This window comes from Scyliorhinus canicula, chromosome 13, assembly GCF_902713615.1.
Source record: "Scyliorhinus canicula chromosome 13, sScyCan1.1, whole genome shotgun sequence".
Lineage (NCBI taxonomy): Eukaryota > Metazoa > Chordata > Chondrichthyes > Carcharhiniformes > Scyliorhinidae > Scyliorhinus > Scyliorhinus canicula.
Genome location: NC_052158.1, coordinates 30,716,517 through 30,739,103, shown reverse-complemented (window position 1 = coordinate 30,739,103; position 22,587 = coordinate 30,716,517). Strand labels below are relative to the sequence as shown.

Here is a 22,587-nt window from a genome sequence, read left to right as displayed (position 1 = left end):
ATTTGGAATACTGCACGCAGTTCTGGGCGCCACATTACCAGAAGGATGTGGATGCTTTGGAGAGGGTGCAGAGGAGGTTCACCAGGATGTTGCCTGGTATGGAGGGTGCTAGCTATGGTGAAAGGTTGAGTAGATTAGGATTGTTTTCACTGGAAAGACGGAGGTTGAGGGGGGACCTGATTGAGGTCTACAAAATTATGAGAGCTATGGACAGGGTGGATAGCAACAAGCTTTTCCCAAGAGTGGGGGTGTCAGTTACAAGGGTCACGATTTCAAGGTGAGAGGGGAAAAGTTTAAGGGAGATGTGCGTGGAAAGTTTTTTACGCAGAGGGTGGTGGGTGCCTGGAACGCTTTACCAGCGGAGGTGGTGGAGGCAGGCACGATAGCATCAGTTAAGAGGCATCTGGACAGATATATGAATGGGCGGCAACAGAGTGAAGTAGACCTTGGAAAATAGGAGACAGGTTTAGATAAAGGATCTGGATCGGCGCAGGCTGGGAGGGCCGAAGGGCCTGTTCCTGTGCTGTAATTTTCTTTGTTCTTTGTTAAACCGCTCTCCTCTTTCTTCCTTCAAGACGCTACTTATAACCCATCTCTCTGATCAAGCCTTTGGGCATGTGATCTCACAATACTTCTTGATTGATTTTTTGTCACATGTACTAATGTACAGTGAAAAGTATTTTTCTGCGGCCAAGGGAACTTACACATTACCTACACAGTAGACAAAAATGAACAATAGATAGTAACAGTGAATGCGAAGAAGTACACGGTACATCGACAAATAGGTAATTGGTTGCAGTGTGGAACAAGTGCCAACAAAGCAAATACATGAGCAAGAGCAGCATAAGGCGTCGTGAATAGCGTTCTTACAGGGAACAGATCAGTCCGAGGGAGAGTTGCTGAGGAGGCTAGTAGCTGTGGGGAAGACACTGTTCCTATGTCTGGATGTGCGGGTCTTCAGACTTCCATCTCTTCTTGCTGCCGTGTCAAATTCCCTTTACTAACATTCAAGGTTGTATTTAATTGCAAGCTGTTGTTGGCATGGGATGACAATGGACAAGCACTTGACATGGGATTGACATCAATAAACAAACCCGGTCCATTCTCTAGCATTGATGCCAAAAAAGCCACAACTCTCATTTGGCTTGATTTCAAGCTGACAAGCAAGAGAAAAGAACAAAAGTGAGCACGGATTCAGAAGGTGAAGTCACCCAACTTGCAGGAGACAAAAGAGAAGAAAAAGGAGTTAGAGTCGGCATTTCAAGCTTTGGGCCTGCTCCACCGCTCAATATCATCATGACTCCGGGGAGGGAAAAGGGGAGGGCCGACAATGACTATGTTTGTTTATTTAATTTTAATATTTTTTAAGTTCTTTTGTTGTTCATTAGGGTTGTGTGGGTGGGGGGATGTGATACATGCGCCGATACGGTCTGGGGGTGTCACAGTTATTATGGGTTATTTTGTTGCATTTCATTGTTTGTCGTTATGTTTTATATTTTCTGTATAAAATTCCAATAAAATTATATATAAAAAAAAAAAAATATCATCATGACTAATGTTCAGCCTCATCTTCTTCTAGCTTGCTCTATCCTCATGTTCCTAAATTCCTCAGTATCCAAAAAAATCTACCAAGCAAACCCTGAACGCACTCAATGGTTGAGCATCCACAACACTCCGGGGGAGAGAATGAGGAAGATCTCACATCGTTTGACTGGAGCAACTACTCCTCACCACGTTCCTAAATTCACTTATTCTTCAATTATGCACCCCGCCACCCAGCGCAAGACTCCCCAACCTTGGAAAACATCCCGCCCGTCAACGACCCTGTCGAGTGTACCAAGACTGTTCACCTTTGTCCTCGGAGATGAGCTGCACCAATTCGTAAGACGGGATCGCATTGGCATCCTGGTTGTGCTTCTCCAGGGCTTTCCCGATTATTGTAGGGGTCTTGTCCTGGCTGTAGACCTGTTGAAAGAAGGTGGTGGAGTGTGATTCACCATATTGGACTGGAGTTACCCAAGAAACGAGTCACTCAATTTCAGAGGGCGCGACCTTCCGGCCACACTGCGCCGGAAAAGCATTTCGCTGACCGGATCCAGCCGGCTGTCAATGCCTCGCGAGATTCAACGCAATCTCAGGAGACGTTCCAAGGAGAATCCCGCCCACAATGGGAGGGATCACCTTTTGGCAAATCTGCATACAAGAGCGAGGCAGTAAGCATTACTCTAATGTGCAGACTCCCAAGGTACTCGAGTCTTTGGGATTCAATCCCTTTGCCCTGGGGACCTCGGGCGAGTGCTGAGAGAGGGGGGCCGGGGAGGGGAGAGGGGTCCGGTGCCTGGGATTGTTTTTGTGAGCTTCGGAGATTGGGACACCATGATCTCTCGCTACAACGCGCAGTTCCGGTGACCAGAGCTCCCTATGTACAAAATGGGGCTATGTGCGGCCTCGTCCGCACGTTTCCTGTTTAGGCCCTTTATTCAACACGAGCAGCGTTGAATAGGCACATGTTTCTCAGCACTGCGAGTGCCAGGTAACACGTGGCTAAACACGCTCGGTAGGAAGCTTTGTTCCCTTTTGCGAAGATCGCGTCCCTTTTATCCAGAAGTGATCCCGTGTAGATTTTAGTTTGGCTGGCACATTTTATAAACCCATCCCAGTTACATTCCATCGAAGAGCTTGGATAAAATCACCATAGAATACCTGCAGTGCAGAAAGAGGTTATACGGTTCATCGAGTGCGCACCGACCCTCCGAAAGAGCACCCTACCCAGGTCCACTCCCACATCCACCCTGCCCTATCTCCGCAACCGAACCTGCATGCCTTTGGACACTGAGGGGCAATTTATCATGGCCAAGTCACCTAACCTGCACACCTTTGGACTGTGGGAGCAAACTGGAACACCCGGAGGAAACCGACACAGACATGGGGAGAATGTCCAAACTCCACAGTCACCCAAGGCTGGAATTGAACTCGGGTTCCTGGTGCTGTGAGGCAGCAGTGCTAACCACTATGCTACCGTGCTGCAGTATAGTGGGGGGAAATCCATCTGATGTTGACCATTATTCACTCTTGGCCACAGTTAAAACCAGTCCCTTATTTACATATATAGGTGTGTGGAGCTTCATGGGCAGGATTTCTGAATCATGCCAGAGACAGGAGAGCTGAAATATTGGCATTAAGTCCATAAGTGGTTGGTAGTCCATTGAAACAATTAAAGGCCCAATTAAAGCTAATATTCTGAGGCTGTGTGCAATTTTCCACAACACTCAAGGACCTGCACCATCCAGAATAAAACTGTCTCTGCTTCATCAGCACCCCATCTATAACCGTAAACATTAGCCCCCTCCTCCTCAGTGTTAGCAATGCATGCCACAGACAAGATGCACTGCAGCAACCTGCCAAGGCTCCTTCTGCAGCACATTTCAAACCTGCAACCACTACTATCCAGAAGGACTACTATCCAGAAGGAGGAGAGCGACAGATACCTGGGGACACCACCACCTGGAGGTTTCCCTCAAAGTCACTCACCATCCTGACTTGGAAATATATCGGCCATTCCTTCACTGTTGTTGGGGAAAAATCCTGAAACTCCCTCCCTAACAGCTCTGTGGGTGCACCTACACCACAGGGACTGCAGCGGTTCGAGGAGGCGGTTCACTACCACCTTCTCGAGGGCAATTAGGGATGGGTTATAGATGCTGACTTTGCCACATCCTGAGAATGAACTTGAAAGAAGTTTGCCTCAAGGGCAACAGCCACCTACCAAGATGCTCTTGTACAAGTTTCCATTGGCGACGTCCAGCCGCACCCGGATGATCCGGCAGTCGGACTGCGGCGAGCCGATGGGTGTGGATGGGGGCACATATGTGGCGCCGCAGGACGCAGAACGCCTGTGCCCTTTGACAAAGCTGGAGGTGGGAGACAAATTGGTGGGCGAGGGAGGGTAGCTCGGACTGGAGTCAATCCCGGCAGAGTCCAGGGAGGAGACAGAGGGGAATTTGGTGTGCTGCGCAAAGAGAGACAGAAGGATTGATATGGCATTAAATCCTTTCACCAGGCTGACTGAAAACATCTGTCAAGTCAATAAGACAGGAAACAAAATTCAAAATGCTGACACATGAAAACATTTTTATTCTCATCATTTTAAAATGGAATTTTGCTGGAGCAAAAGGTGGCTTCTGCCGGTCACACGATTCACAGGATTTGCCATCCACTCGGGCAGCTTCTGACAGGTCTCTTGGGTGGGCGGGACAAGGATATATTGAAATGTTACAATAAAGGGTTTAAAATATTTAATTGACCAACTGTTATCTCCACACGATGAACATGGTTGGGGAGGAAGGAAGGGATATGGTGGGGATGATGGAGAGATGGGGATGAAGGATAAAGATGAGGGGGGGAAAGGAGATGGGTGGGTCAAGGGAATAGATAGCAATGGGTGATGAAAGTGAGAGGAAGATGGAGGTAAAGGAGAGAAAGAGATGGGGGCTGAAGGAGAGGGAGAAATGGGGTTGAAGGAGAGAAAGAGATGGAGGGGTGAAGGAGCGAGTAAGATGAAGGGGTGAAGGAGTGACGGCGATGGAGGGGTGAAGGAGCGAGGGTAATGGAGGGGTGAAGGATTGAGGGCGATGGAGGGGTGAAGGAGCGAAGGAGATGGAGGGGTGAAAGAGCGAGGGAGATGGAGAGGTGAAGGAGCGAAGGAGATGGAGGGGGTGAAGGAGTGAAGGAGATGGAGGGGTGAAGGAGCGAGGGAGATGGAAGGTGCAGGAGCAAGGGAAATGGAGGGGTGAAGGAGCGAGGGCGATGGAGGGGTGAAGCAGCGAGGGAGATGGAGGGGTGAAGGAGCGAGGGCGATGGATGGGTGAACGAGTGAGGGCGATGGAGGGGTGAAGGAGTGAGGGCGATGGAGGGGTGAAGGAACGAGGGAGATGGAAGGAGAAGGAGCGAGGGAAATGGAGGGATGAAGGAGAGAGGGCGATGGAGGGGTGAAGGAGCGAGGGCGAAGGATGGGTGAAGGAGTGAGGGCGATGGAGGGGTGAAGGAGTGAGGGCGATGGAGGGGTGAAGGAGCGAGGGCGATGGAGGGGTGAAGGTGCGAGGGAGATGGAGGGGTGAAAGAGTGAGGGCGATGGAGGGGTGAAGGAGTGAGGGCGATGGAGGGGTGAAGGAGCGAGGGAAATGGAGGGGTGAAGGAGTGAGGGAAATGGAGGGGTGAAGGAGCGAAGGCGATGGAGGGGTGAAGGAGCGAGGGAAATGGAGGGGTGAAGGAGCGAAGGAGATGGAGGGGTGAAGGAGCGAGAGAGATGGAGGGGTGAAGGAGCGAGGGAGATGGAAGGAGAAGGAGCGACGGCGATGGAGGGGTGAAGGAGTGAGGGCGATGGAGGGGTGAATGAGTGAGGGCGATGGAGGGGTGAAGGAGTGAGGGCGATGGAGGGGTGAAGCAGCGAGAGCGATGGAGGGGTGAAGGTGCGAGGGAAATGGAGGGGTGAAGGAGTGAGGGAAATGGAGGGGTGAAGGAGCGAGGGAGATGGAAGGAGAAGGAGCGACGGCGATGGAGGGGTGAAGGAGCGAGGGCGATGGAGGGGTGAAGGAGTGAGGGGTGAAGGAGTGAGGGGTGAAGGAGTGAGGGCGATGGAGGGGTGAAGGAGCGAGGGCGATGGAGGGGTGAAGGAGTGAGGGAAATGGAGGGGTGAAGGAGTGAGGGAAATGGAGGGGTGAAGGAGTGAGGGAAATGGAGGGGTGAAGGAGCGAAGGAGATGGAGGAGTGAAGGAGATGGAGGGGTGAAGGAGCGAGGCAGATGGAGCGAGATGGAGGGGTGAAGGAGCGAAGGAGATGGAGGGGTGAAGGAGCGAAAGAGATGGAGGGGTGAAGGAGCGAGATGGAGGGGTGAAGGAGCGAGGGCGATGGAGGGGTGAAGGAGCGAGGGAGATGGAGGGGTGAAGGAGCGAGGGAGATGGAGGGGTGAAAGAGCGAGGGCGATGGAGGGGTGAAGGAGTGAGGGCGATGGAAGGGTGAAGGAGCGAGGGCGATGGATGGGTGAAGGAGCGAGGGAAATGGAGGGGTGAAGGAGCGAAGGAGATGGAGGGGTGAAGGAGCGAGGGAAATGGAGGGGTGAAGGAGCGAAGGAGATGGAGGGGTGAAGGAGCGAAGGAGATGGAGGGGTGAAGGAGCGAGGGAGATGGAGGAAGAAGGGCGATGGATGGGTGAAGGAGCGAGGGCGATGGAGGGGTGAAGGAGCGAGGGCGATGGAGGGGTGAAGGAGCGAGGGCGATGGAGGGGTGAAGGAGCGAGGGCGATGGAGAGGTGAAGGAGCGAGGAAAATGGAGTGTTGAAGGAGAAAGGTAGATGGAGGGGTGAAGGAGCAAGGGCAATGGGGGGGGTGAAGGAGCGAGGGGATAGAGGGAAGAAGGAGCGAGAGAGATGGAGGGGTGAAGGAGCGAGGAGATGGAGGGGTGAAGGAGCGAAGGAGATGGAGGGGTGAAGGAGCGAAAGAGATGGAGGGGTGAAGGAGCGAGATGGAGGGGTGAAGGAGCGAGGAGATGGAGGGGTGAAGGAGCGAGATGGAGGGGTGAAGGAGCGAGGGAGATGGAAGGGTGAAGGAGCGAAGGAGATGGAGGGGTGAAGGAGCGAGATGGAGGGGTGAAGGAGCGAGATGGAGGGGTGAAGGAGCGAGGAGATGGAGGGGTGAAGGAGCGAGGGAGATGGAAGGGTGAAGGAACGAAGGAGATGGAGGGGTGAAGGAGCGAGGGAGATGGAAGGTGCAGGAGCAAGGGAAATGGAGGGGTGAAAGTGCAAGGGAAATGAGTGGAAGGACAGAGGGAGATGAGCGCGTGATGGGATTTGAAGGTGGAAGGGGACGTGGGCACGATGCAAACCTTCCCCCCGCCACGCAATATCTCCTACCCACCCCTACTCCATTCAACAACTCTCATAAAATCCTCAATGAATCTCTGCAGCGCAGAAGGCGATCATTCAGCCCATCAGGTCTGCACTAACCCTCCAAAACAGCACCCTCTCTAGGCCCACACCTTCACCTTATCCCTGTAACCCCCGCTAACCTTTGGACACTAAGGGGAAATTTAGCATGACCAATCCACCTAACCTGCACATCTTTGGACTGGAGTTTCACCCCAGGGTCACATGAAGCATGCGTCATTGGAAAATTGAGTCACGGGGGGAAAAGGGTCAGGAAGCACTGTGTTAGTCACTGTGTCACTTCCCAAGAGTGTGAAATATGCCAATAAAATGCAAGTTATCTATTTTCTTAATGGAAGGCAGAGTGATCATTACCCGGGCAACCTTGCACAGCAACACGTTAATTGGATTTAATGAGTGCTCCTTGGACACAGCGAATTCGGAGAGGCAATCCGAGTCTGGCGTTGGTGAGCTGGGTATATCCCACGGTGCTAAGCCACCACTGGACACTGTTGGGCTGTTCTGGCCAGAGGGAGGGCTGAAATTACAAGAGGTCCCACATTAGAAAGTCAACATTTACCTTTGCAACAATTTTATTTCTGAATAAAAAAGGCAGACATGCTGTTGAAGCTTTTCGTCTTGGATTCATCAGGACAGATTCTCAAGGACTCCAAATCAAATGGGGATACCAATTTATTCTGTCTAAGGCAGTGCACACACATTGCACCTTTTTCAACTAACCAAAAACCTGGGGACAGCCATTCCCTGGTCCATTCCTCATGGCAATCCCTTCACTAATCAGAGTCCACTTGCCTCAGGGCAGCACAGTGGTGCAGTGGCTAGCGCTGCTGCCTCACGCCAGTGAGACCCATGTTCGATCCTCACACTGGGTCACTGTGTGGAGTTTGCACATTCTCCCCATGTCTGCATGGGCCTCACTCCCACAACCCAAAGATATGCAGGGTAGGTGAATTGGCCTCGCTAAATGGCCCCTAAATTGTATAAAAATAATAGGGTACTCATAAACTGTATGCAAAAAGAGTGTCAATTGGTTGACAAGTGGATTCTGATTGGGAGAGGCGTTACCATGGATAACAGTCCAGATGATGGCAACTGACAGTTAATAACAGGCATTGTTTAAAATTTAAAGCAGGCAGGTTGACCCTGATCTGTCAAGGGCTTGCCCCGAGGAATGCATCAGCGAATGGCTGTCTATCCTGATCCATGAAGCCAAAAATGTACAAAAAGCTTACTCATTGCAGTGGGTGATGATGAATGTCGGCCGAGTCTTTAACGGAGTGCTGGTCGCTTCAGCTAGTGGCTCGACCTCGCATGATAACTTGTAGCTGAAAAAGACACAATTTTAAATAAATAAATAACTTGTGGGCTGAATGTTTCTGCTTGGCTTGCGGTGTTGCCTCCAGGACTGAAGTCGAGTTCCAACTGCACTCTTAACGGACCAAGGGGTGGGATATTGTCAGCGGCAACCAATTAAGAGGCTGCCTCATGAGTCATCATCTAATTATGGACATTGTCCATCCCTTGGCCCACAGCAGCCTTACCTGTGCCACTGCTTAGAGGTGAACGCCATTGAGGCTGTGAACACCAGGTAGAGAATGCTTCAATGGCAGGGTGCTCGCAAAGAGAGGCGAGTTAGGTTAAAGGAAGCCAGGGCCAGGCAGGCAGACCCCGGTAACTCGAGAGGCAGAGGTGGGGGCAATCATGGTGCATTGGCAACACCGTTGCCCCAGGCGATGGGGTGGGCAAGACATGAACACCCCTCCCCCCCAACAAAATGCACGGTTTATTTGGCTGTCTCCCTGCACATCAGAGGGGGAAATTGTCCACAGGTGCTGAAAGTGACCGTAACAGCCACTTAAGTGGTTCAATTTTTACGTTGCCAAGTTTCCCGCTATTGGCAACATGGCATGGGAGCAGGAAGACGTGGAGCTCCTCCTCCTGTGTCCCTTACCATATTGCGAGCCCTCTCGCATCTCAGCCGATGGATCTGTAAAAATTCAGCAAGTGGCTAAGGACTGGAGTGAGTTGGGTCATTTGGATGTACTGCACATCACGATTATGTTGAAGGAGAGAGTTAATTGCCATTCCTTTTTCTTTTCTTTTTCCAATCAAGGGGCAATTTAGCCTGGCCAATCCACCTACCCTACACATCTTTGGGTTGTGGGAGTGAGACCCACGCAGACACAGGGAGAATGTGCAAACTCCACATGGACGGTGTCCTGGGACGGTGGTCAAACCTGTCCTCGGCGCCGTGAGTCAGCAGTGCTAACCACTGCACCATCGTGCCGCCCTTAATTACCAGTCCTCGGTCAGCCATGTTTGCTAAACCCTGACGAAGGCTATGAGGAGTTTGCATGTTCTCCCCGTGTCGGCATGCGTTTCTTCCGGTGTTCCAGTTTCCTCCCAGCCCAAATATGTGCAAGTTAGGTGGGGTTATAGAGTTACAAGCATAGGGCGGGGAGTGGGTCTAGGAAGGGTGCTCTTTTGGACGGTTAGTGCAGACCCGAGGGCCGAAAGAGCACCTCTGCACTGTCGGAATTCTATGAAGTGTAGTTTCTCAACCGATTAAGAATGTAATCGACTAATCGGTGAGCTGTTCTTTGGGTGTGGGCTAACACACCTGCCCCTTTGCTGTCATTTAAAAAAAAATCAGGCACCAGTAGATGGAGAAATGCTGATCAGTTATGGAATTTTCCATCCTGACGGGAACCAAAAAGTTGAAGGCCGCACGGTAGCACAGTGGTTAGCACTGCTCATTCACAGTGCCAGGGACCTGGGTTCGATTCCTGCTTGGGTCACTGTCTGTGTGGAGTCTGTACATTCTCCCCCGTGTCTGCATGTGGGTTTCCTCCGGGTGCTCCGGTTTCCTTCCACAAGTACCGAAAGGTGTCCTTGTTAGGTGAATGGGACATTCTGAATTCTACCTCTGTGTACCCGAACAGGCGGCTTAGCGCGGTAACTAGGGGCTTTTCACAGTAACTTTAACAGTGTTAATGTAAGCCTACTTGTGATACTAATAAAGATTATTATTACCAGCCGCAGACAAGGAGCCGGTGGTTTATTCAGTGACGGCTTTACCCACAAGCACCGGTAAACAGATGCCAGCATTTTGCATTCAGAAATATCTGCATCGCTACACTTTGGAAAAGTGTGAGGATGAAGTTTGACCTGTCCCCTGAGCTCCAAAGGAAACTGACTCCCCAACTGATCAGCAGGAGGCCATACTGTCCAAAAAACCCTCGGATCATGTGCCATCAGTCAAAGTGCTCCCACCTATTACGCTTTCCGAAAGAAAGCTCTGTAGAAATATTCTCCCGAAAGGTTGTCATGCCTCCAGGACTTGCATTCATATAGCACCTTTTACTGATTTCAGGGTGTCCCAAAGTAGTTCACCAGTAATTGTGCGCTCACTATTGTGTAGGAAGAATGGTAACCAACCTGGGTACAGAACGATCGCACCACAGAAACCTGAAAATGACTGGATGATTTGTTTTTGCACACAACCTTAGTTGAGGGAAATGCACTGGCAGGGCAACCGGGGATATGTCCCCCTGCTGTTCTCCAAGATAAGTGGTATCATCCATGTGGGCAGGCAGGAGTTTGCTTTCAACACCACTCATCTGAAAGGTGGTGTCTCCCTTGTATGGGTGTGATCAGAGAAGATTCCGGTTCCCACAGCATCAAGGATCAGTTTAGTTGGCTGGAGGTGGGTGATAGGCTGTGAGAGGGGTGGGAGCTACAATATAGTCAGGCCGAGAGGGCCTCCCATCGAGAAAGAGCTATCAATATGTCAATCCTTTCCGTGTCCTGGGTGGGTGAGTTTCCCGTGTTAAGTCAAATCAGCTCCATCCCAACTTCCCCGTGCCGTCCTGCCACCCACTCCCTTCCCCAACAAGGTGGTGGTGGCCTTGCTGCAGCACCTATTTTTAATAAAAGATTTGTAAAAGTTGGGGTGTTGAAGCAATCTCTCTTTCACTTACCTTCTCATTAATGCCTGCCATTCCTCTAAAAGTGGAAGGCCTTTAATTGGCCCTGTGGGTTTGATCACCCACCCACCACCTTTAGTCTGATGGGAAACCTGACTCCAAGCCTTTCAAAGTCGTGGGGCACTCAGCTGAGCTGGGTGGCAGCTTCTGCCGCCCGCCATTTTGAAATTGCTCTTGTCCCATTGTATGAAAGGAGCACCCCCTCAACAGGAAGAACAATCAGGTGAGACATAAAAACAGGGGACAGGCAATGGAGGAGGGGTGTGGTGCATTTTACAGTCTAAGTGATGGACAAATCACCTTGAGCTCAGCAAATGAGGAGGCTGCCACTTGGCCTTGGAGACAGGCATTTGCTAAATGATCACAAGTGTAGATTCACCAATTTGATTTCACTGAAATGAACGGCAAGCCCCTTCCACGCAAACACCGCACCCCAGCCCTTTGATTACAAGAGTCAGACAACACATCGGAACGAAGAGCATCCCCGCGCCATTCAGGATTAAATTTAAGAAACAGAGTAGTGCACCAAAGTATGGTGGATCAGCAAGTGATCATCGATTCAAAATCAATTCTTACTTTCACATCTGGGAGCGATTAGAGTTTTGTTCCCCAGACCTGTTACGGTACAGAGGTTTCTTTCTTATACTTCCATAGCGTGTGAACATCGTCGGCTCGGCACAGCATTTATTTCCCGTCCCTAAATGCCCCTCGAGAAGTTTGTGGTGAATGGCCTTCTTGAACCGATGGGGTTCATCTGGGCTAGGATCTTTTGGGATGGCGGAGTATCCCTTCACGCCATCTGGTGAGTTGGCAGGGCACACATCCAGCAGCCCTTTCATGCTTCCTGAAGCGCCAGGAGCTGCGGTGGATAAGACAGGGACTGCGGTCATTTCCCCAGCGTCTAAGACTCGGGATCCAAGACCAGGTAAGTTGGGGGCAGGTTGGGTAGGTGAAACCCAGAGAAGCAGATTGAGTTGGGGGGGGGGGGGGGGGGGGGGGGGGGAAGTGGGGTGCGGGAGGTGGGCACGGTTTACTGGGTCTGGGGGAGAGCCCGGGGGGAGGGGGGGGCAGTGAATGAGGGGTGAGGACTGCAGGTTGGTGGTAAGGGGAAAAGAACCCCCTGCAGGAGTCAGACCCTTTTAAGGGGGAAACCCAATATTAAAAACGAGAATGCTGGTGGAGTCCCCCCCCCACCCCAACTGTTCCCACCTTAGGCCTTCTCCAAAATTCTACCGTGATGCCCCCCCCCCCCCCCCCCCCCCCCCGGATCTCCCGCCTAAAATCCCAGAAGCTTCTGGGCCAGTATCAGTAACGGGTACAATTCAGTGGCAGAGGGGCAGTTAAGAGTCGCCCACATTGCTGCCGGGTTGGGCGGGGTGGTCTGGAGTCACATGTAGGCCAGACCATGTAAGGACAGCAGATTTCCCTCCCTAAAGGACATTTGTGAATCTGATGGGTTTCTAATGACAACTAATCGTAGTTTCATGACTGAAACGAGCTTTCAATTCCGGGGGTTTATTCATTGATTGCATTTAAATTCCACCAGTCCCTGCCTGCTGAGTTTTGAACCCGTGTCCCCAGGGTATTAGCTTGAGACTCTGGGTTACTGGCCACCTTTAGGCCAACATCTGCCACTCCCAGACCTCGAAGATCAGCCGAGGCTTCACTGAATTGTGGAACTGGTTGCTCTCCTCCTGTTCGCGTAGCCATAAAAATCAGGAATGGAGTGACAACCCAACGTTGCCGACTTCTGAGCAGTTAAAATCGGACTGCAAAATTCTGATTGCACTCTCCCCACCATCCAATCCCATCATTCCCATCGTTCCCCCCCCCCCCCCCCCCTCCCCCCACCAAGGGCGGGCTGGGCTTGAAACTGTCCCCGTGTCAGACAAAGTTGATGCCTAGGCCCCTTGCTGGGGACGGTACGCGACTGTCTCACCTGTCAGCTTCACTGAGCGTCTCCAGTCTGTAGAACCAATTCAGGAAGTCCGGGTGCTTCTCGAAGCTGTAATTCTTGCAGGCTTTTTGGAGGAGTTTAATCTGGGCGATGATTTCAAATTCCTGTTGTTTCCCCCGGGGAATAACATCCACCCCACCCCGGACAAAAGAAAATAATGATTCAACAGAAAAAACAGAATAACGCACCAAGTAGGCGAACAGAAAAGAGCAGCAGGAAAATGTCTGAAGGAAATAAATCAAAGTTCCCCTTACCTTTCTCCGCTTCTCGAAGTTAATTAATCCACTCTGGAAGAAAGAGGGAGAATGTTGCTTGCATTTAATTCTGATCGGGTCGCAGATCGAACTACCCTCCCCATTTCCATTTCTTTCAAAGACATCAGAAAGGCAGCCGTCCTCTCCCTCTCTGGAATTGAAACCTTCAAGGAGGAGCTGAACCCATTCTCGGCTGAGGTAGAAGATGGCCTCAGTGTGGGAGATAAATGTGTTTCCAAACAACACAAACTGTCTTTGCAAGTGATGCGACCATCAATTCACACAAAACCAGGAGTAGAAGTAAACTGTGGCTTTAATCAACTAGAACAGTGCCTGCCTGCGACTGATCTGTTAGTGAGAGCCGCCTACAGGGCGACTGCTCTTTATTACTCCCCTTAACGGGTGGAGTCAGGGGCGGAGTCCACACAGGCCCCAACATGCTACATCATAGGTAATACCTTACAATGGTCCATAGGTGGAGCCCACACGAGCAACAGCGTAATACAAATATGCACGTGGTGAATTGTCACAGCAATACATTCACCACACCAAGTGTGGGGTGGTAGCCGGACCTGCACACTATCGGATAGCCGGGAAGTGGGTGTAAACTGCCGTCGGGGAACAGGAGAGTGGGGTTGGAAAGGGAAGAAGGAAAGACACTGTGAATGTCGCGGTCAGGGGCTTTGGGTGTACCTGCTGTAGCTAGTTTGTAAACGCTTCTTTAAGGGTCGAAGCTTCCTTGCTCACAAGTGAGTCCAGATTTAAATGCTGAGAGGTTGTTTCCCCTTGTGGGAGAGTCTCGGACCAGAGGGCATCATCTCAGAGTAAGGGTGTCACCCACTGAAGACAGATGAGGAGGAATTACTTCTCACAGAGGGTAGTGACTGTGGAATTCTTTACTGCAAAGAGTGGTAGAGGCTGGGCTGTTAAGTATATTCAGGGCTGAGACAGACAGATTTTTAACCAGTAAGAGAATCAAGAATTATGGGGATAAGGCAGGATAGAGGAGTTGAGGTTTATGTCAGATCAGTCATGATCTTAGGGCAGCACAGTGGTGCAGCGGTTAGCATTTCTGCCTCATGGTGCCGAGGATCCGGGTTCGATGCTGGCCCCGGGTCACTGTCCGTGTGGAGTTTACACATTCTCTCCATGTCCCTTAATTGGAAAAGAAATTAATAGTGTACTCTAAATTTATTTTTAAAAAAAGGTCAGTCATGATCCCATTGAATGGCAGACAAGACTCAATGGGCCAAATGGCCTATGTCTGCTCCTACATATTATGGTCCTATGGAATTCCACAAGAAACATAGACCCTTACATCCACACTGCTCACTTCACTCAGTCTTATATCCCACCCTGGGTTAGAAAGTACAAATTTTGCATTCCCTGCCTGCCCACACCAGACCGTTAAAACGCATCAGTCTTGCAGAGTAAATAAACGAGAGTAAATAATGCTTATTTTAAAAAAAAAATCATTTATGGGATGTAGATTTCGCTGGCTCGGTCAGCATTCATTGCCCATCCCGAGTTGCCCGTCAGATAGTTCCAAGTCTGGATGATGTGTGGTGGTGGTGTTCCCATGTGTCTGCTGCCCTTGTCCATCTAGATGGTAGTGGTTGTGGGTTAGGAAGGAGCTGTTGAAGGATTCTTGGTGAGTCCCTGCAGTGCATCTTGTGGATGGTGCACATTGCTGCTGTCACTGTGCATCGGTGATGGAGGGAGTGGATGTTCAAGGTGGTGGATGGGGTGCCAATCATGTGGGCTACATTACCCTGAATGGTATCAAGCTTCTTGAGTGGTGTTGAGATTGAACTCATCCAGTATTCCATCACAGTCCTGACTTGTGCTTTATAGGTGGTGGACAGGCTTTGGGGAGTCAGGAAGTGAGTTACTCAACACAGAATTCATTGGCTTTAACCTGCTCTTGTAGCAACAGTATTTATATGACTAGTTCAATTCCGTTTCTGATCAATGGTAAACCCCACGATATTGATAGTGGAGGATTCAGCGATGGTATAGCCATTGAATGTCGAGGGGAGATGATTGGATTCTCGCTTGTTGGAGATGGCATTGCCTGGCACATCAGCTAAACATTACCAGACATGACATGTGAACAATGGAATTTCTAGAAGACAATGACCCAGGTCCATCTAATTATCATCTTGGCCATCATAGAATGCAACAATAATGGAGTTTATGTATAATCAGAGCAGTCAATCTTAGATGAATTAGTCTAAAATAGATCCAGACATGAGGCGAGGAACTGTTCCAGTGTTGTGAGGCTTTGGGAACATGGTCATCCGATTCCACCCAGGCATTGCTTCACTCTCTCCCTGTATCATATCTCAAATTACTCACATGCATCATCTCAAAGTGGGAATGTTCTGAAAGTAATCGATCAAATGCACACTCACCTCAACATAGTCCTTCACTGCGGTGTCCAGCATAACCAAGTCTGTTAGGAATGTCCCAAGGTATGGTACCGTGCCCTGAACTACATTCTGTTGAGATTGAAAGACGGTTAAATAGCTTTCAGTGCTTTACTCGATCCTGTCACCGACGCAGCAACGCATGGGCTAGTGTCCATTCTTGGCCATACCACCTGGGGACAGAGTTCACAGGGAAGGTGGCTGGAATAAGATGAGAGGAGGAGGGAAAAACATTCCGTCCTTCCACAATAATAGTGATGGAACCGTGAGCCAGTGCAAAGTAGGAGACCAGAGCTGCTCAGAAGGGAAAGAGATCGAGCAAAGTATTACTCTTCGTGCTGTCTATCTGAACAAAGTAAGGTTAATCTCAAAGGCAAACCCATTTGTTGTACAATGGGCATGCACTTGTTACTATGTGGGCAACTACTTTGTCAGGTCTCCTGCTCTCCTCAATTGGAGTGCGATAGAAACAGAGAAAAGTCCCACCATTCGTAGATGTCACATTCCCCCGATATCGCATGAAGGACAAAATTGCAAATGTACTTTATAATGGGAGTGAATTAGATATGTTGAAATTTGACATTTTTAGGGAACAGCAGCAATGAAACTGTACATTTGAGTAAATTCAAGACAATCGCATAATCATGTTAATCAATTATATAATCACACATGTACCCGTACTGGAAAATACTTGCCATGAGCTACTGTGTCCTGTAAATCCCAGCAAACCATGTGGAGTTAGAGGTGACACATGTGCAGTGTGTACTTTCTGTGGCGGAAATATAACAGGGGGAACCTTGGCCAGAAATTTATGCTCCCCGCTAGAGGGGTTTCCAAGGCAGGGGAGGGGGAGCATAAAATAACATGGGCAGGATCGCAGAGCCCGCTCCGACCCAGATACAACTGCATGGAAGGACAGATTGGATACCTGTCCGTGCTCCTGTTAAAGCCCTCAATTGGCTTCTTAGTGGCTGCATAAGGGCCTTGACATGCCCAGCATCAATTTTTAGTCAATGGGCACTGGTTGGATCAGGGTGCCACATAGAAAAATAAACTTTTTTGAGAAGGGACCCTCAGATTTAGGACCCCCTCCCCTCAGGTACCTGGAAGTATTGGCCCTCCGCGCCCCCTCCTCCTACCGGCCTATCCCTGACATCAAGATCATGCACCCCCTCCCTGACACGCCCCAGGGCATTCCCCACCCCCACCTTCGGGGCAGTGTTGGGCGATCGAGTGTACAAACACATTAACCCGCGTAAGAAAATTCCTGAATTTGGAGCTCTTGAACAGTTGGAGTTCACGTTGCTCTCCACTTGCCTCGGTGGGTTTCTGCTGCATTCTACTCGATCACAGTTACTCTGTACCTTCACTCCATTTCACCAGCTTGATTCTGTACCCCTTAACACCCATACCAAGCTAGACCTGTTGATCTTAGTTTTGAAATCGAGGACCCCAAGCCTCAGCACTGTTTGGTGGGGGTGTGGGCACTGGAGGGAAAGGTTGTTGCAGATTTCAACCAGCCTTTATTGCAAAGTGTTTCCTGAACAGCCTAGCTCTAATTTTAAGGTTGTGTCTCCTTGTTCTGGACTCTCTCCACCAGAGGGAACAGTTTCTCTCTCTCTCTCTCTACCACATCGAGTCTTTTAAGCCACAATAATGTGTCACAGATAACCATTGTAAAAGCTATTGGAGATTCAGGGCCACTGTTATCATGCTTCCAGTACAATATGCACCCCATTTCAAACAAGATTAAACAGATACTTACTGGAACTTTGTGCTCTTTTGGCCTTTTCAGATGTTTCTTGTCCAGCGTGGCAAACTTTGATGTTCCTTCCTAGGAATTCAGAAAATTAGGATTTAGGTTTCATTTCTAATCCACGGAAAAGTAGTTTGAGCGGCAGAACCCTGAGACATCTTCCCGGGGAAACGTCACCGTCATCCATGGCAACGTCCCTGTGACATGGGACGCTGAGAGACATCAACCGCCTTCTGTGGGAACCTGGGACCCTCACCCTCGGAGAAACGGTAGACGTTGAAGCGCAAGGGCAGAGGGTTAACCATTCCAAGAAATAGTAATGGGGCGCATTGCCAGTATCACTGAGACTCCCATTCACCAGTGCAAGGACTGAGAAAAATTACCGTTTGGAGTGATTAGAACGTTAACAACACTGCAAAGCCCATTCAGAAGTGGTGGCCATTTTGTAATGACACCGGGACTTTTATTCCAAAGAATGGTAGAAATCATTGAAAGTCAATGGGACTTCCATTCAGACATATAGCATAAGAGCTGGGCAGCACAGTAGCACAAGTGGCTAGCACTGAGGCTTCACAGCGCCAGGGTCCCAGGTTCAATTCCTCGCTGGGTCACTGTCTGTGCGGAGTCTGCACATCTCCCCGTGTCTGCGTGGGTTTCCTCCGGGTGCTCCGGTTTTCTTCCACAGTCCAAAGACGTGCAGGTTAGGTTGATTGGCCATGCTAAATTGCCCTTCATGTCCAAAAAGGTTCAGAGGGGTTACGGGGATAGGGTGGAAGTGAGGGTTTAAGTGGGTCGGTGCAGACTCGATGGGCCAAATGGCATCCTTTTGCACTGTATGTTCTATGTACGAGCATTGGGAATTCAAGGATTTAGTACATAACAAAGGAACAACCATTCCAGCTGGTCTTGCCAGTGGGATCTTTGTTCCCGTTGACAGGATTCCTGGCAGCGGGGGGGGGGGGGGGGGGGGGGGGGTCCTCAAATCTCCTCCAAATCTCCTGTCCCTTATCCTAAATCTATGCCCACTGGTTGTTGACCCCACCACTTTGAGGAAATGTTCCTTGGTACACTTCGATCACATCCCCCCCTCAACCTGCTCTGCTCCGGGAAGAACAACACCAGCCACTCTTCATAGTTGAAACACTCCAACCCAGACAGTATCCTGGTGAATCCCCTCTGCACCCTCTCTAGTGCAATCACATCCTCTCTAAGTGTGGTGACCAGAACTGCATAGAGTGCTCTAGCTGTGGCCTAACGAGCGTTTTATGCAACTTCATCACAACCTCTCTGCTCTTATATTCTATGCCTCAGCTAATAAAGTTCAATGGACAGTTGGGTCACTGCTCCGTGCAGCGATATTTTGAATAATATCAGCTCAGAACACTACAGTGACATCCCAGGAGGCCAGCACTGGAAAGGAGTGGGTGGATGTCTGGACTCTGCATCAGGATGCACTGTGCTGTTGAGATGAAACAGGATGAAACATCTGCAAGCTAGGGGAATGCAGGAAAATTGGATGGAATGAGAACCCGCACTGAAGGAAACGCGGCAGATTTCCCGTTCTTTAATTAAGGCAGGATGCCTTCCGGGTGTTTGCTCTGCCGCCTACTCAGTTCTCCGGGACGTTCCCAGGCTTCTGGCTTGCTGGGCCGACCTCCCACCTCGCATCCTCCAAACTCGCACCCTTCATAAACTAGAGTTCGTCAAAACCTCGGCCATCCGAACTCATGCCAAGTGCCGGTCACGCACCAACCCTGTGCTTGCTGACATATACTGGCTGTGAGTTCAGTAGCACATCGACTTTACAAAAAAAAACCTCTCATCCTTGTTTTCAAATCCCTCTGTGGCCACACCCCTCCCCCAACCCAGCAATCTCCTCCAACACCTCTCACTCCGGCCTATTCAGCATCCCTGATTTCAATCATTCCACCAGCGTTGGCTGTGTCTTCAGTTGCTTGGTACATAGGATTTGGAATTCCCTCTTTAAATCTCTCCACGCTAGCTCTTTTACTCCCTTTAAGAAATTTACGAGTTAACATTGACCATAAACTGAACCGCGCTAGCCATATAATACTGTGGCTGCCAGAACAGGTCACAAGCTGGCAATCCTTCAGCAAGTAACTCACCTCCTAACTCCACAAAGCCTGCCTGCCACCTACAAGGCACAAATCAGGAGTGTGATAGAATACTCCCCACTTTCTTGGATGGGTGCAGCTCCAACACTCAAGAAGCTCGACACCATCCAGGACAAAACAAACTGCTTGATTGTTACCCCTTCGGCAAGCATTCACTCCCTCCACCATCCATGCACAGTCACGGCCTTTTGTACCATCTACAAGATGCACTGCAGGAATTAACCAAGGTTCCTTCGGCAGCACCTTCCAACCACCTAGCACTACCATCTAGAAGGACAAGAGCAGCAGATATCTGGGAACATAACCGACTGGAGGTTCTCCTTCAATTCACGCACTATCTTGACTTGGAACTATAGCGGCCGTTCCTTCACTGTCGCTAGGTCAAATTCTGGAACTCCCTCCCGAACCGCACTATGGGTGTACCTACAGAACAGGGACTGCAGCGGTTCAAGTAGGCAACTCCATCAAATTGGCAAGGGGACTTAAGGATGGGCAATAAATACAGGCCAAGCCAGCAATGCCCACATCCCTTAAATGAAAGAAAAATAAGACGCTCATTTAAACTACCATTTAAATGACCAAGAATTTGACAAGTAGCCCGGTTCAGCCTCAAATTTTGCTTGATCGTTTCTTCGAATTTCTTTGGAATGTTTCGCCAAAGTTGAAGATGGGACAAGAATGTTCTGGCTGCTTTATCTGGGGAAAAGGCAGGAGAAGCTAACTCACGGGGTCCAAAGAGAAAGGGGCAGCGAGGACCGGCAGCAGTCAATGAAATCTGAGAGGACCCTCACAATCTCCAAGCATAAGCTAGAGCAAGGAACCAACAAAACTACCCGAGAAAAATAGGTAACGTCCCCCTTTCCTCTTGCCCCCCCCCCACCTCAATATTTGAGTCTTAATGGGCAGGAATTTCTACATACCTACGCTTCCCCCCCCAACATTGTGTGTTTTCCAGTGATAGAGGCAGATCACCATTGGCCACTGGATGGTGGAGAGTGGGCGAGAGAGGTGGGGGGGAGGGGGGGGGGGGGGGGGGGGGGGTTGTCTGGCATGGTCATTATTAATTAGACTCTAATTATATTTATATTATAATTAGCTACATATACTTCTGTAACTATAATGTTAGAACAACTATAATAGCCATATAACTGCTAAGCATTATCTGTGATATTTAACATTAGAAGTTTTCTACGTTTTCTTTTAGTGAATCTACCCACATGTTAATATTGAATAGAGAAATTTACGCCAGAATCAGTGTTCCTACTTTCATCAGCAGCTCCCGGCTCTGGGAATAATTGTTCTTCTCAGAAAAGATCTCTGACAGCTCATTGTAGCTCCGAAAGGCATCCCTGGAAATGAAGGCAATGCACAATAAAAAAAATTAGCTCACTGACCCCCGAGTGTGATGATTCAGATCACATTACAGAAACGGTCAGAGGAAAGTAGACAGCTCTCATTTACTGCGACACTGACTGATTGAGAGATGTCCCTCGGGAAATTTTAGCTATACAGTGTCAGTCAGATACTGCAGGACTTGCCCCGTTCCACGCCATACCTAGGAATCCTCCAAAACCGAGAATTTGACTCCAAACTGAGCATCCATATCCGTGAGTGCTGCTTCAATACCGATCTCGATTTCACGCTGTATCTGGGAACGCCACAATACTGAGATAATGATCCCGACTCCACATTATACCCTTGAATCTATGAGTGCTGAAGGAATATTAAGATACTGATCCTGATTTTAAATGATGCTTGGGAATCTGGGATCACTGCTCCCAATACTGGGATACAAGTCCCGATGCCACACGATTCCTGGGAATCTGGGTGCTGTGCTCCTTGCCAAGATACTGAACGCAATTCTACATTATTCCTGGGAATCCGTAGTGTTGTCCCATTTTGGGATGCTGGTCAGAATTCTCCGGCCGTTCGCTGGTGGTGAGATTCTCTGATCGCACCAACAGTGCCCCCCCCCGCCCACGGGTTTCCTGGTAGCGTGGGGTGACTTCAATAGGAAATCTCATTGACAGCGGCAGGAGCAGAGAATCCTTTAAAAAATAAATTTAAAGTACCCACTTCATTCTTTTTCCAATTGAGGGGAAATTTTAGCATGGCCAATCCACCAACCCGACACATCTTTGGGTTGTGGGGGTGAGACCCTCGCAGACATGTGACTCCAATACTGAGACACTGACTCCCCCTCCCGCCACACAATACCTGGGAATCTCCTCCCACGTTTTCTTCAGCCTGTGGACAGAGTTACACTGGAGGGCAGAAATTATGGCATAGAGTGAGGAGAAGTTCTTCAAAGCCCTGCATTCCTAGAAACAGAGAGACGTGGAGTAATGGAGGCAGATTCAGAGGATCTGACAAATTATCAGTTCGAACAACATTCAAGCGAGTTTGCACTTTTCTCCCTGTTTCAACTGCTTGAGAAGTAGAATAAACCTCCCAATCTACACTTAGTCTTGCAAGTTTTCGATCCCGACCTCCCAACAGCACAACGCACCAGCAAACCAAGGCAAGGAACAATGGAATGGGCAGGATGCAAGGGCATAGATAGTCCAAGCCGGCCTCATCCCATCTGGAAGTGCAACTGCGAACATTTCTAGAGGGTCTGAATATTTTGTGCAATTTCAGGGAGCGCTCGCTGGGAGGAAAAACGCACACGCTCGGAAGCTCGCCCATCGCTGGGGAGGCAACCATGGGCACCTGCCGTATTTCAAGGGCCGCAAAGATGTTCCTCCCAGGAAGGCAGCCCCTACAACCTGCGAGCATGCCTCAAGCAGTTGGGCAGACCGACCCCCCCCCCCCCCCCCCCCACTTTGTCGATGAGGCCGTGTAAATTCTAAATGGAGGAAGTGAGGCACAAATTCAGGGGGAAATGGTTACAATTGGGCAGTGGATTGATTTCCTTCCCTAAATGAACATTACAGAACCAGATGGGTTTTTAAACTGCAATCGATGATAGCTTTGATAGTCACCTTTACTGAGACTGGTGTTATATCAAGATTTATTCACTGGTGGGAGTTTTTGGCTCTTCCTGTTGGCAATATCTTGACGGGACCGGCGAGCCACCAAAACACCGTGGACACATCGGGACTGAAAGATTCCGCCGGCGGCTAATACAG

At 49.8% G+C, this 22,587-nt stretch overlaps 1 protein-coding gene across 5 annotated transcripts in view; it reads right to left on the bottom strand.

The window, feature by feature from the left end:
• The window catches only part of LOC119976771 (ral guanine nucleotide dissociation stimulator-like), a 182,477-nt gene that overhangs the window by 5,549 nt on the left and 154,341 nt on the right, over nt 1–22,587 (bottom strand). For all 5 annotated transcript variants that reach the window (XM_038817525.1, XM_038817528.1, XM_038817527.1 and 2 more), the window contains 10 exons: nt 21,674–21,777; nt 20,721–20,805; nt 17,331–17,399; nt 15,551–15,637; nt 13,137–13,169; nt 12,865–12,986; nt 8,172–8,264; nt 7,294–7,456; nt 3,767–4,009; nt 1,851–1,965 (listed from right to left, as the gene is read on the bottom strand). In XM_038817525.1, the coding sequence (XP_038673453.1) occupies nt 1,851–1,965; nt 3,767–4,009; nt 7,294–7,456; nt 8,172–8,264; nt 12,865–12,986; nt 13,137–13,169; nt 15,551–15,637; nt 17,331–17,399; nt 20,721–20,805; nt 21,674–21,777 (1,114 nt within the window). The remainder of the gene's footprint in view (nt 1–1,850; nt 1,966–3,766; nt 4,010–7,293; nt 7,457–8,171; nt 8,265–12,864; nt 12,987–13,136; nt 13,170–15,550; nt 15,638–17,330; nt 17,400–20,720; nt 20,806–21,673; nt 21,778–22,587) is intronic.